The 15,270-nt window shown below is 41.1% G+C and overlaps 1 protein-coding gene across 1 annotated transcript in view; it reads left to right on the top strand.

Annotated features, from left to right (window-relative positions):
* The window catches only part of LOC108718453, a 28,649-nt gene extending 21,329 nt beyond the window's left edge, over positions 1-7,320 (top strand). Inside the window, exon 4 of the mRNA XM_041565703.1 lies at positions 6,157-7,320. Coding sequence (XP_041421637.1) covers positions 6,157-7,301 — 1,145 coding nt within the window. The 3' untranslated portion in view covers positions 7,302-7,320. The remainder of the gene's footprint in view (positions 1-6,156) is intronic.
* Positions 7,321-15,270: the final 7,950 nt, after the last annotated feature.

The raw sequence follows: 15,270 nt of genomic DNA on the forward strand, positions 1-15,270 counted from the left end.
TAGATGTTCATAGATTCGTCTTTTAAAGGGCCTCTTTGTTTTCCCTACATATAAGCTGCCACAATGGCATGTGAACAAATATACTGTATCACATGAGTGGTAGTACAACACGTATAGTGATACATCTTAAACTAACATCTTAACATCTTAAAGCCAGTTTTTCCAAACGTATTAGATGGTTTTATGTAACGGCATTGCTCATAGGCGCCACATCTGAAGCTGCCCATTGTTTTACAACAGGATTTACTGGATTGCTTTTGGAAATGACTTTGGGGCACATTCACCAATCTCGGGTGAATGAATAGAGGGAAAAATACTCGAATTTCGAGTAGTTTTTTGTGCTCCTCGACTATCAAAGTGGCGTAAATTCGCCTGAGTAGAATGATTCGAATAGATCAAGTGAAAAAACGCTGCGACTATTCGCCCATTCGATAGTCGAAGTACTGTCTCTTTTAAAAATCATTCGACTGCCTACTTCGCCAGATTAAACCTACCGAATTGCTTTAAAAGCCTATGGGAAAGTCTTTTCTAAGTTTTTGATCGAATAAAAAGGCATTCAATTGATCGAATGAAAATCCTTTGATCGAATATTCGATCGTGCGATTATTCGCCAGGCGAATATTCGCCCATTTGACTATTCCCGAGCGCGTAAATTTGCCCGAATTCCCTATTTGATTCTATTCTCCAGTCAAATTTCGAGGGATTTAACCCCTCGAAATTCGACCCTTGATACATCTGCCCCTTTGTGTCAGTAAGTCACCAATACTGGTATTTTCCTTATAGGTAAAAAGTGGACCAGGGGTGACCAATTGACTTAAAGCAGGATCATTAGATAGAATGTCCCAATGTTTATGGATTATATTCCGTAAATCCCCATCATTGTCATTATAAGTCAAAATAAGTCTGGTCTGGCCCTGATTCTTGGTGCCAATTTTGTTGGACTTGGGTTTTGTGGGTTTGTAAAGTAAATCCTTCCTATTTTGGGAAAGAGCTCATTCATAAGCTCTATGAAGGGACCGAGAGTTGTACCCTCGCATTTTGAATCTTTGGTAGAATCTATATGACTCGTGTTTGAAATCCTCATCCGAGGAGCAAATCCTCCTCAGTCTTATGTATTGTCCCTTGGGAATAACCTCAATGCATTTAAAGGGATGCCTAGATTTGGCGTGAAGTAAACTGTTACTCGCTGTTTTCTTTCAAAATAGATTAGTAGACACTAAGCCCTGATGATCCATTTCTGTGTCAACTCAAGTTTGGAGCTATCGAAGTTCATGGTAAAATAAAGGTTGAAGTTGTTAGTGTTGAGTTTGGTCACAAATTCTCTCAGAAATTGCTCTAAGACCTGCCATATCATCATGATGTCATCGATGTACCTGTGCCATCTGAGGATATAGCAACAGTACATGTCATAACCATCATCCGAAAACACAAGTGGCTCCCATTCACCCAGGTACAGATTTGCATAGCTAGGGGCGCATTTAGCATCCATAGCTAAGCCCTGACGTTGTAGATAATGAATGCCATAAAAAAGAAAGACATTGGTATGTAATACAAAGTCTAGAGCTTGTAAAATAAAACTGTGTTGTTCAATAATAGGTGTCTGGATTCTTTCAAAATTTGACCTTATAGCTCCCAAGCCCAAGGAATGTGGTATGCTCATGTAAAGAGCCTCCACATCTAGCACTACCAATATACAATCAGAATCCAAGGTAAGTCCATTAATTTCCCTTAGCAAATGGGATGTGTCTATTACAAACAAATCCAACTGGGTCACCAAAGGTTGCAATACCATATCTACGAATGCACAAATAGGTTCCGTGAGTACACACATGTGAGTGCAATCTGTATTTTTATCTTTTTATCACATTAAAGAAGTTTTTACACGATTTTAGCATATGTTTTTAGAAGTCTGGAGTTTACCAAGAGTGGGACAAAGGATTTTATTACATGCTGGTGACAAACTTAAACGTTTGTAAGTACCCATTACCCCACACAGGAGGTGGCCACACTATCTATAAAAGGCACGGAAAAAGGGCTTTTAAATCCCCTGGTGGAAGACCTCAAATCACACTGTATAGTAACTGCACAAAGGGTTACATATCTCATCTAATTTGAAAATACTACACTATATTGTATCTCTATTTCTTTTGGTGTCCATCCCTAAGCTTTTAGCGCTGGTATATCTTCGTATGAAGAAAAGTTTGTTTACATTAGGTTCCGTGAGTGATCCACACCCAGAGACAATGGGTCTCCCGGGGGGATCACTGATGGGTTTGTGTACTTTTGGTAGAGCGTAAAAGGTTGGACTTCTGGGATGTTTTACCTTTAGAAAGTCACGTGTGTTGGTCAATGACTCCAGCCGGGAATGCCTGGTTTACCATATTAAATAATTTATCTCTATATTTGGTTAACTGTGGCAAAAATAAAGGTTGGTACCAATGTCTGTTGTCCAAGATTTTTTTACACATGGAAACATACTTGGAAGAATTCATAACCACAATGTTAGAACCCTTGTCTGAAGGTTTTATCATTATGTTGGAATTATGTCTCAATTGTTTCAATTCCAGAGATTCATCTCTGGTAAGATTGGAATGTCTGGTATTTTTCACAATTTTCCATTTTCGGAAACATTGGGGTATTGACTTGATTTGTTACGACATGTTAGTTGTTCCTCGACACGTGGGTCATCCCACAATTCCAGTAGGACCTTGAGGGTTTTGAAATCATTTCTATCAGATTGACTATAATCAAAGTGCCCCCTCTGATTATTCGTGAACCACTGGAATTGCAGGAGTAGTTTACGTGCAAAGAGGTGAATATCTTTAATTGTAGAGAAATGATCAATTGGTTTTGATGGCACAAAGGAGAGACCTTTTTTAAGTACATTCATAAGTGTATGAGAGAGGGTCGCATCCGACAAATTAATAATTTGTAAGTCTTCATTATGTGACTGTGCAAGACATCTAGAATTGCCTGTTTTGTGCAGGCTTAGTGATTCTAAAAAACAGCCCCGGGCTGAAGATGCTGTGTTCCTAGAAATATTGAAAAGGAAAGGCGCTTTATTGCTTGTTTCCTCTACAATTTGTTATGTGGTGTGTTCTTTGTGAGATACTGAATTTAATTTACGTTTTTTCAAATCCATGTTTCTACGAGTGCCAAAAGATGCGTCCACCTTTTTTCACTCTCGGTTTCCCGGGCTGTGTGTTTATGTGCTCCCTTTTAGTGTAATGCCCCCCTGGGGGTTTTCTAAAACTCCCATTTCTATCAATAGTGTTCGCGAAATTGTGTTTCTTTTTGTTCCATAAGTATGCGTGTTTGTTTTCATAGTTGGATACATCCCTCTCAAATGTGTGTGTTTTTGTCTTCATGATCTCAGTTTTGAGGTTATCCATGAATGTTTTTAAATCAGAATCCAATCTTTTAAATTCCTCATTGCTTTCATATTCTTTTACTTGTTCGCAGAGTGATTTCTGTTGGTCCTTAATGGACTCCAACTCTTTTAAATTGTGCTGTTTCAGAAGCAACATCAGTTTACAGGAACATTTGTTTAACATTTGTTCAGACTGTATACGTTAAAAGACTGTTACGACTGCATACGTTAAAAGATCATTACCCCTTTAAGGATTTCAACAGGGTATATCACGCTCTCGACGTGTGACATCACACGCACGCGAAGGACCATGTGACGACACCCTTAAGACTCGTCCATTGCTTCACAGTCGGCCTCTTGACAAAGCTGCGTTTGGCGGCAAAACAGTCGTTAAGGTTGGTGCAGCGTTCTGGGAGAAGGGGCCCCTCTCCAAAGATTTGTGGTGACAAAGCATAGGATTATGGACATTGAATTCACTCATTCACCTTAAGCTGGCTCAGTGGTGAAACTTCAGGAACACGGTCTGTATGTTTACTTGTGCTACTTTGGATCGGGCTGGAAAGTGCCATTATAGGATTCCATACGGTCTGTTATCCACATCACTACTACAAAAAACTTTTTGTTGAGTATTGCGATTGTTAAATCGCTAAGGATGTCGTAAGACTTTTTACATATGGATTCCTAATACCACCAATTGTCACTACCAATATACAGAGCCCACTGCCGACCTTTACCATTTAACCATTATACGGTGTCCCTGATCAACACCTTGGGACATTGTTCTCTGAAGGAGACTGAGCATCCACATTATTGGGACAATTTCAAATACATATAATGTTCTGGACAGTGATTATAATCTATGCTTTGTTGCCCATTATACCACCCATTGCTTTAATATACTGCCTAACCAGCTGTGTGGCAACTAATGATGGATACAATATGTGCTGTGGCATAGATGCATGCATAATAAGTTGAATGTTGACATGTCATACTCCTTATAGATTCGTATTGTACCTTACAGCAGTATAAATATTACTCAATAACTTGCACAATTTCCCACACTGTATATGCTCCTCCCACCTGATTTATTTAAATTGGGCTGTGTGGTTCAGTAATCCAAGGAGAGGGATCCCTCCTCCCATGTGTAGCGCCTTTGCTTTTGAACTTTTTTAATTGATACTTGGGGCATGGTTGTGAATAAATATTGCCTTTTTAGAAACATTGTTTTTGATTATTTATGACATTTTGCTATTCAGGGATAAAGTCTTGGAGGTTAAGTCCCTTTTTTAGGTGAAGATATTTTGAACTTAGTTGCTTGTGGACACTCCTTGGGCTCATATCCCTGATTATAATTATTATCTGTTTTTTTGCTTGTTTACATTTAAAGTTACATTATTAGAGATGCTTACCCTCACTTAAATTAGTTCCTTTTCCACTGCTCTGTAAGGCAGAATATGGTCATATGACTTAAGGTTTATGATTAATTGTTCTCTTATATGGACTTTAAATTATGTTAAACTTAAAAAGATATCTCCTCCTTTCTATTCAACCTATCACTTAACATGGTATGAAATGGTATAGCCTTATTACCAAAAATCTCGACAGTGGACAGCACCTTTTCATAGATAAAAAGCCTTTATTGTTGCATGGCTACGACCAACGATACAGTAACGTTTCAAGCCACGTCCTGGCTCTTTGTCAAACTAACTGATACATTTATCAGACTTCCTTTTAAAGCACTCCAGACAGCGCCCTCTGGTGTGATAAGATAGATACAAATTATGGTCAATTTAAAACAACACACACAAAGTTTCCAATATTATACAATGTAACGGTATTATTGTGAATGATATATTCTGTTGCCACTGGCACTTATCTGTCCATGTAATCCGAATTGTTCACTTTTTTGTGTGTAAATACATCTGTAAAATATAAATATTAAAATTGCAATTAAAATAAATACTAATATATTGTCTGCAATTCGTATTCTTTGTTCAGGCCTTTAGGGGTTAAGGTTTCTAGGTGTCGGATCCAATATGCTTCCCTTTTTAAGAGCTTTTTCACTCTATCACCACCTCGTCTAGGGCGGGGTATGGATTCCACTACCTGAAACCGCAGTTGTTGTACCCCATGGCCCATCTCCACAAAGTGCCCCGCTACCGCTTGCTCAATCTTTTTGGTTTTAATGGCCAATTTGTGCTCCCTTATCCTCTCCCTCACTTGGCGGGTGGTTTGTCCCACATACATAAACCCACATGGGCATTTTATCACATATACTACATATGTAGACAAACACGTGTTATTACCAGTCATGCATCTCATTCCACCATATTTCAGCAATACCAATGCCATCCTGTAAATACATTTTTTGTGTAGGACAAATCAAGGCAGTAGGATTTGACTGCAATTGTCTTTATTAAGGAGTGAAGGAGGAGATATTTACTCCTCAATTCTACTGCCTTGATTTGTCCTATACAACAAATTTATTTATGGAAAGACCTGTTTGGGATATTAGCGCAGGATACTCCATGGGACAAGCCACCAAGAGCAATTGGTGAGCTACACTTAATCACTAAAATTTTGGAATACCAATGACATCACATTGCTCACCCATTGCATCACATACAAACCTTATTTCACTTGATACTACATTTACAGTGTATAATGTTTCTGTCAAACTCAAACAGATGCACACAATAAGATACATACATAAGGTAAATTGTTGAACTGGTCATGCACTTAATTGTAACAATGTACTTTATATGTACCTGTATGTCTTGTTGCAGACAGAGACGCAAACAGAAGCCAATCATCTCTGCTTATTGAAAGGAAAGACTTGTTTGAGGAGACCAGCTCTGTTATATCAGGAGGCCCCCGTGTTTATAAGTTGGTTCTACATGAGGAGTATGCACAAGGAAAGTACAGAAAACTGCAGTTTGGGACTGAAAAAACATTAAAACAACACAAAATAATAATGATGGTGGGAGCAACAGGATCAGGTAAAACAACTCTCATCAACGCTCTGATCAACTACATCCTGGGAGTGAAATGGGAAGATAATTACAGGTTGATTCTCATTAAGGAAAATACAAACAGGAGCCAAGCCCACAGCCAGACCTCTGAAGTCTCTGCCTACCAACTCAATTATATAGAGGCATTTACTGTCCCCTATAACCTGACAATCATTGATACCCCGGGGTTTGATGACACAAGGGGCCGAGACCATGACAAAGAGATTCCCAAGCAGCTGAAATTATGTTTTGATTCACCCGGGAGTATTAGTCACATTGATGCCATTTATTTTGTACTTCAGTCCAGTTTGGCTCGTTTGACAAGTACACAAGAATATATTTTCTCCTCAGTGCTGTCAATTTTCGCAAAAGATATAGAGAAGAACATACAGATCTGTGCTACATTTGCTGATGCCGGGAAACCAATGGTCTTACAAGCGCTTATTGAGGGTAAAGTTCCATGTCTAAAAAACCAAGCTGGGTCTCCTGTTTGTTTCAAGTTCAACAATTGTGCTCTGTATGCAAAGAACTCAAAGAAAAAGGATGGTAGTTCATTACTTATGGACTTATGGAAAACAGGACAGTTGAGCTCTAAAAAATTGTTGAAATGTTTAAATAATGGAATTAGCAAGAGTCTGGCTTTAACCAAGGAAGTGCTAGAGAAGAGGGAAGAACTTAAGGCTATTTTAGATGAATTAGATGAATTGATGATGATGAAGAAAAAGGCAATGGTTCTAATTAAGAAAGCTTCAGACATTCTCAAGCGCCTTCAAGAAATCGCCTTAATACCAGATCCACTCACTGTCAATGATTATATTGATTTGCTTATAAGGAAAGAGAGGCAAGAAGGCAAAGAAGGATTTCAAGAGAAAATTGCTTCCCTGGAGGCTTTTAAAATTTATAGCAATAATAACATGTAGATCCGAGCAAATAGAAAGTATTTCAATGAAAACAAAAATTATAAATCAATTCATAAAAGTATGTAAAATATTTAATACCTAATCAATCATGTAAAAGGTGGTTTCTATAAAGTAGTAAAAAATGTACATTTTCCCTTGAGAATAAATTCTGAATGTAAAAACATACTGTTCTTGCACTTAAATATAAAATGGCATATGTTTAAAGACATCTAGACATGCCAAAAAAGATCCCTAAGGGGCAGATTTATCAACATTCAAATTTAACATTTTACCACAATTTTAATTCAAACCATAAATTTCAAAACAATCCGTTTTTCAAAAGTCAATTTTTAAACTTTATTCAGCAACAAAACTTGCTAAATAAAGTGGGGGAATTCATGGAGGTGTATTAGAAAATTTCAATCTATATCACAAGTTCAGTTTTCGATATTAGTTCAAAATGTTGTGAAGCATTTAAAAAATGGATAATTTCACACATTTTTTGGCACAACCAAGTTTTTAAAATTCAAGTTTTTTAATAAATTAGCACACATTTGAGATTTCTGAGTTTCAGCAAAAAATGCAAATCTTCATAAATTGGTCTCTTAATGTGCACTTAAAAACTAAAATAAGTTAAAACTTAAAAATTACATAAAAATCATTACACATGCAAGAATATCACAAGTATGTATATATATATATACACACACACACACACATTCAAGGGCAGTTTAAAAAGTTAATTAATTATAATCTTGCAACATTGTTATTAAACTATGGTTACAAGTTTGCACTTTAAAGAAGAAGGAAAGCTACAGAGGCAGTTTATTGCCAATAGATTAGCCATAATAGTACATGCAAAAACTCTATATTTATTCTGCAAAATGCTTTACCATACCTGAGTAATCAGCTCTAGAAGCTCTCTGTTTGTTTAGGGTAGCAGCTGCCATATTAGCTTGGTGTGACATCACTTCCTGCCTGAGTCTCTCCTGCTCACTCATAGCTCTGGGCTCAGATTACAGCAGGGAGGGAGAGAGGAGCAAACTGAGCATGCTCAAGCCCTAGCCCTGGAGGTTTAAGATGAAAACAGGAAGTCTGATACAGAAGCCCATGAGTACACAATAGAAGGAAAGAAATGTGATGTTTATTTTGACAGAGGACTCAGAGCAGCATTACTTGGTTTTAACCTTTCCTTCTCCATTAAAGGGGAACTGTCACCCCAGTACTGTAACTAGAGGGGGCTGGCCCTGGTGCGTGACGCGCAGCCAGGCACAAGCCCCCCTCGGTACACACCGCATTTCAGTGGCGCGCGGGCTGGCCCTGGCCCGCTCGCACCCCCTGCTCCCCCGGTAGTTCCGCCACTGTTTCACCCTAAGAAATAAATGGATATACATGTCCACCTAGTGCAGCGGTTCTCAACCTGTGGGTTGCAACCCCTTTAGGGGTCGAACGACCCTTTCACAGGGGTCGCCTAAACCATCTGAGGTCCAGCAGCAGCAGCAAAATAACACACACTTACACATACACTGCTCATTCAGCAGCGCCACCTGCCTGGGGCAATGGAACGCAGCAAGCAGCCGCACGCACTCCTAGCCACGCCCTTGCCTGTCACTGCAAAAACTGAAGATTCTCCGCCCCCTTGCTCTTCCATCACGCACGCACATGTCTACACGCTGCGGCTCCGCCCTTGTATGGCAGCTACTCGGAAGGGAACGTTCAGTTCTGCAGGAATTAATAGCAGCCCCGCCCCTATGATCATTTTTTTTCATGAGCTTTATTGACAACACCAAATGTAAACATTTTACAATAGGTGGATTCAGTGGAAAACAGGTTAGATGAGATAGTGGGCAACGAAAGGGAAAATGGGGGAGGAGATTTGGCTGGGGATACAGTTAAGGATAGGGAGGAGCACATGTCATATGTTTAATATGGTGCCAGTATTAAATGTATGTTTACAAATGCAAGAAGTCTGACTGGTAAAATGGGAGAGCTGGAGCTGCTGGTGTTGGAAGGAAAATATGATGTGATTGGCTGAAACATGGCTGAATGAGTCACATGACTGGGCAGTAAATATCAGTGGCTATACTTTGTTTCCCAGGGACAGAGGCAATAGAAAAGGAGGAGGGGTATGTCTGTATGTTAGGCAGGATTTAAAAGCTTATTAAAAGGAGGAGGTTATGTTAGAAAATGAGGGGGCAGAAGTCTTATGGGTGGAGTCCCCGCCGCACAACTAGACCACCAGGGTAAGAGTTCCTGACATTACCCCCTCTCCAGGGGGGGCCACTGGACCCCCAGGCTTCCCAGGAAACCTGCAATGGAATCGCCTCCTGAGTGACTAATGTCCCCAAAAGGAACCCAAGAATTCTCCTCGGGACCATAGCCCTTCCATTTCACCTGATACTGGAGCTTACCCCGTACCCGACGAGAATCAAGGAGCTCCTGGACTTCAAACTCTGGATGACCCTCAACCAATACTGGAAGAGGAATAGAAGACTGGCGAACATGTGAAGCAGGCTTAAGGAGAGAAATGTGTTAGAAATCTTGAAGTTATCAGGCAGTTTGAGACACCCTCTTCTGAACAGCTGTAGCAGCGGAAAGAGAGTTATGCACCCCAGACCAAATCTTAGCAAAGTGACCAATAGCAGTGTTGACAGAAGGGACCGGGGACAAAGAACCAGAAAAAGAAAATGCTTTGGGGTGTAAACCATAAACAATAAAAAATGGAGATTGACCAATGTGTTGGGTTATTGTAAGCAAATTCTGCCCAGGGTAACAGTTCAGACCAAGAGGATTGATTATCAGAGACATAGCATCGTAAAAACGGTTCAAGTGATTGATTTACCCTTTCTGTTTGACCATTGGTCTGAGGGTGATAAGCAGTAGAGAAGGATAAATCAATTCCCACTAAGGAGCAGAATGCTCTCCAGAATTTAGAGACAAATTGTACCCCTCTATCCGAAACAATATTAACAGGGAAACCATGCAACTTAAAAATATTAGAAATAAATAATTCCGCCAATGTTTTGCATAGTCTGCATAGTCCAAGTAAGCTGCAGGTAAGCCCTCAAGAACAGTAGCTGCCACTACGGAAGAAATGCAGGACCCTTGACATGTACCTTCCTGGTTACCCAATCAATATGTGGGTTGTGACTTTGCAACCAAGGTAACCCCAAAATAAGAGGAGAGGAAGCACCCTCAATGAGGTATAGAGCTATCTCCTCACAGTGCAACTTGTCAGTAGTCATAAAAAGATTTACAGTTTTCTTGGATACCACACCTGACCCTAAGGGTCTTTTGTCAACTGCCAAAATTCTCAAGGGGGATCTTAGAGGAACTAAAGGAACGTTGTGTTTAGCTGCAAAGGCAGCATCCAAAAAGTTCCCCTCCGCCCCCGAGTCCACAAAAGCGGATACCATGACAGAGCCCGTAGGCCAAGTTAGTTTAACTGGAATTAAAACCCTTGAGGCAAATTGGAGAGAGGAAACTCCTGCACCCAAATGGAGCTCCCCTTCTCCATTTAGGCTTGGGAGTTTCCCGGCCTCGTAGGACACTGGCTTAGGAAATGACTCTTCCCCCCAGAGTATATACACAGACCCAAAGATCGCCTGCCTGCCCTCTCCTCAGGAGTTAAGCGAGATGTGCCTAACTGCATAGGCTCCTCCTGAGGTAGAGGTGCAGGGGACTTAACATTGGTAACCAAGTTAGTCTTAACACTGGTAACAGCAGAGAAATTAGAATTACACCTTTTCACCTTTTACTTCTTTCCCTCTGTCTCCTATTAATATGGATGGCAAGGGACACGAGATCATCCAGATTGGACGACAAGGGCTAATTTACAAGGCTATCTTTAATAGACTCAGAGAGCCCAATACGGAACTGGCTGCGAAGAGCCGTGTCGTTCCAGCCAGTTTCAACTGCCCACCGGCGGAACTCGGTGCAATACACCTCCGCATCCCGTTTTCCCTGTCGTAATTTACGAATCGCGGAGTCGGCAGAAGATGCCGGGTCCGGGTCATCATAGAGTATTGCCATGGTGCTAAAGAACGTATCTAAGGAAAAACGGGCAGGATCAGAGGAGGGCAATCTAAGGGCCCAAATTTGGGGATCACCCTGTAACAGGGTCATCACAAACCTTACTTTTTCCTCACCAGTTGGGAATGAGTGTGGGAAAAAGCTAAGATACAATTTGCATGCCTCTTTAAAGACAAAAAATTGGGTTCTGTCACCACAGAATTTTGCGGGAAACATCATCTTGGGTTCATGGGGCTTAATAGTGTCACCTCACATGGCAGGAGAACCCACAGGAGGAGAGGGACCAGGGACAGGCAGCTGCTGTGGAGCTTGTGGAGTCTCCAGCTGGCGGGTTAAGTTGTGAAAAACCTGCAGTAGATAGTTCTGCTTTCGCTCCTGATCCTTCTACAAACTGTAGCAGAGAGGTAAGAAGCGCTTCGGTAGTGTTTGGAGTGGACGGAGCAGCAGCAGCAGCATTGGCGTGACCTTCGTCTTCCATGGCCCGTGATAATGTCATGGTCGGCACCCAATACCAGAACAAATGCCAAGCACCCTGGTCTCGGCTCGTGCTTCACCAGTAGTGTGACTGCCTTTGGCTTCGGGAGGAGCCCACAGCTTACTCAGATGCCACCTGGACTTAAACGAGAGGTACAGGGCAGGAGTTCTGGCCAGCAATGGGGCACGACTGTATAAGTCTTTAAGGCCAAAGGTCACGGTACAGACAGGAGTAGGAAAAATTGTGGTCAGACAGGCTGGGTCGAGGCAGGCAGATAGCAAGAGTCGTCAGGCAGGCAAAGGGTCAAACCGGGTGAACAATCAGGAGGGTTAAAAACCATGGTAAAAACCATGCCAGGGTTGGACTTACAATACATTGCTATTGATATTTAATTCTATTTCACATTTATTCAAGTTATATAAAATGATATTCTATCGCTGCACTTGTGTAATATTATTGTTCCTAGTGGGGCCACCTGTTGGTGTCATTACCCACTAGGTGGAGGCCCTGCATCAAAATCCAAGTATTTTTCATATATTCAGTCCCGGTATTAAAAATAAATTATATTTTATTTGATGTACATCCTATACTATAAGAGGTGTCACAAAATGGTTACAATGTGTTGAAATTTCTCTATTATGTGAAACCCACTATACGGTCACAGTTCTTGTTCTATTGCTCTTCAGTGCATGGGCTGGTGGCCTTGTGATGTACCTGAAAGTGGCAGTGTTCTCCTTACTGTTTTACAGGTCTCTAGACATCAATAAAAAGTTATAAAGTTACGATATCTCTGCCTGATGTGATCAAGTCCTCTTGCCTGCTTCAATGACTATCCCTAGTTGGTCACCCAGGTCAGTGCACCAGAAAAAAAAGCAGGTTACATGTACATTTAACTTATCTGAAATGATCATTCATTGATCCATCTATTTCATTGTCACTGACTTTAATTTATTAATAAGTTGTTATTCAGCATTATGATGTCATAGCTCTGTGAGTATTTGTTGACATTCAGTTGCTGATCAAGCACAGCTTGCACAATAAGTGAAAACATTATTTTAAAAAAGTTAGGTGTGCATCAAATCTATAATTTTAGACTTTTGTTAAATTTTGCCTGAAATTATTCAACCAAGTCCCAAAGAAATTTGATTGCTAATTCAAATAGGCAATATGTAAATAGGTAATATAAAAACAAATTGCAAGGTGCATAAAAAGTTTACCTTGTGTTGTTTACTGGTATATTACTCCAGGGATCTCCTATTCCTGAGCCTCACTGATTGACTCCCTATACTAGCGGGTGACATTGCAGGGTACTTGTAGTATATTGGACTTTGTCAGCACCTGAGCAGCACAGGACAAGCTGATGATGTAAGTAAGTGATGAATCTGTACATGCACATATAGGATAGCATATGTTGAAGAAGCTCTAAATAAAACAGTTCTGCTTAGTCTTGTGTCCAGTAACACACATTACAGTATTAACCCTCCCAGTCTCTTTGTTGGAGCCTCCAGCTGCTCTATTAACTGCCAGAATCCTGCAACTCCTAGAGTGAGCTATTACAGATCTTGCACTAACTACTCCCTCTAACAAGTGAAACTAAAGAGACCAAGCATATAGGGAGTATCCCCTTTTAAATAGTCTAACACCCCCTAGCCAATGACAGAAACGGGGAATTAGCATATTAACTCCAGACATACCAGTATAATTGCTACAGAAAAAAAGATAATGAGCATATTAAGTCCAGATATGCCAGTAAGATAAATGCAGAAATGGACAGAGTGAAAGCATTACCCCACCTACACTTGTAGAGGTCGGCACCAGACCAGAATACAGCCCAGCTTGTAGGGATCTTCTTTAAAGGGGAACTGTCATAGGAATGAAAATAATTCGTGCAATTTCCACTTGCTCACAGTATTCAGATAGAATGTGGGTGCTCCAATCCTCCAGGGTCAGCAAGAGTGTAAACTCCATCCAAGATATAATAAAAGCACTGCACAGCACAAACATTGTTTTCAATTTAACCTGGTTTGCAAGCTTTCCTCGTCTCTTGGGGAGCCCTAAAATGCCATAATGGATGCTCTGTTCTATCTCATCAAAATATTTGACTATTTCTATGTATAGAATTTGAGATATGAAATGGTTTGTTAGCGCAACATAACATTTTATTTTACAACAAACAACGGTTAGACTTTCCCAATCCCTGAGACATACTAATAAAACGTTGTTATTAAACAGACGCTCTTGTTTGGTTGGATTCCGCATAATATTTTTACTTTTACTATAACAGTTCATCTTTTCAACTCTCTACGTGCCACAAAGTGTAGCTGTTCCTTGGTTCCCCAGTTCCTATGAACAGAGGCAGAAACAAGATGGTCCTAGAGGACTTGATCATCCCAGGGGCCACAAGTAAGAGCAGGCATTGAAATCATGTGTCTCTTGTTTCCATCAACTTCACAATTCTCACCCACATGGCAGCTCTCCTTTAGATCCAGTGGCCCTCCTGCCTCTTCAGACAACCTGCTACAAGTGCTGCACACAGAAATACACACACATCCCTGTTATACCAACACACGCTTACATAAAGCACTGCGTATCTTGACAGCGCTATATAAATAAATGATGATGATGATGATAGACACTTGTAATTTTTGTGGGGATGGGGGATTTTGGTCCAAAAAACATTTTTGTCTTCGGCACACCCCTTACTTGGTATTTGTAGGGTGCATTCAATCCCAGGCTGCTTCAAGCCCAACGCAGTAATCTCTTGCAAAAAGGGCAAAAGAAGCACACCATACTTCGGCTCCTGCCTTCAAAGCATTTTATTGCAGCAGAGATGTGGCACAAGCTTTCGGGGACAACCCCTTCCTCAGGTGCATTCTTTTCCCCTTTGTCGCGGTCGGCACCCAACACCAGAGCAAATGCCAAGCACCCTGGTCTCGGCTCGTGTTTCACCTGTAGTGTGACCGCCTTTGGATTCGGGAGGAGCCCTCAGCTACTTGGATGCCACCAGGACTAAACAAGGGGTGCAAGGCTAGAGGTTCTGGATAGACAGAGGGGCACGACTGTTTAGCAAAGTCTTTGGGCAGAAGGTCATGGTACAAGACATTAGGCAAAAGAGTAGTCAGATCAGGTCCGGGTCGGGTCAGACAGAGAATAAACGTAGTCAGGCAGGCAAGGGTCAAACCAGGAAGTCAATCAGAAGGTTAAGCAGAAGAGGTAGTCGGTATTCAGGCAGGGGTCAGGATCCAGAGGTCAGAATAGTCAGGGGTCACAACAGGAATCAAATACAGAATATCAGAAGCTCTAAAGCACAGAAGCACCAGGAACAAGATCCTATAACGGGCAATGAGTAGAAATGCTCTGTGGCTTTAAATACTTTCAAATTTCGTGCCACTGCGCGCTGACGTCACACGCCAGCGCAAACAAATCAGGAAGCGGCGCGCGTGCCCTGACTCTTACACTTTCGCGGCCCAGACGAGCGGCAGC

The sequence above is a fragment of the Xenopus laevis genome, chromosome 6L (genome assembly GCF_017654675.1).
Source record: "Xenopus laevis strain J_2021 chromosome 6L, Xenopus_laevis_v10.1, whole genome shotgun sequence".
Taxonomy (NCBI): Eukaryota; Metazoa; Chordata; class Amphibia; order Anura; family Pipidae; genus Xenopus; species Xenopus laevis.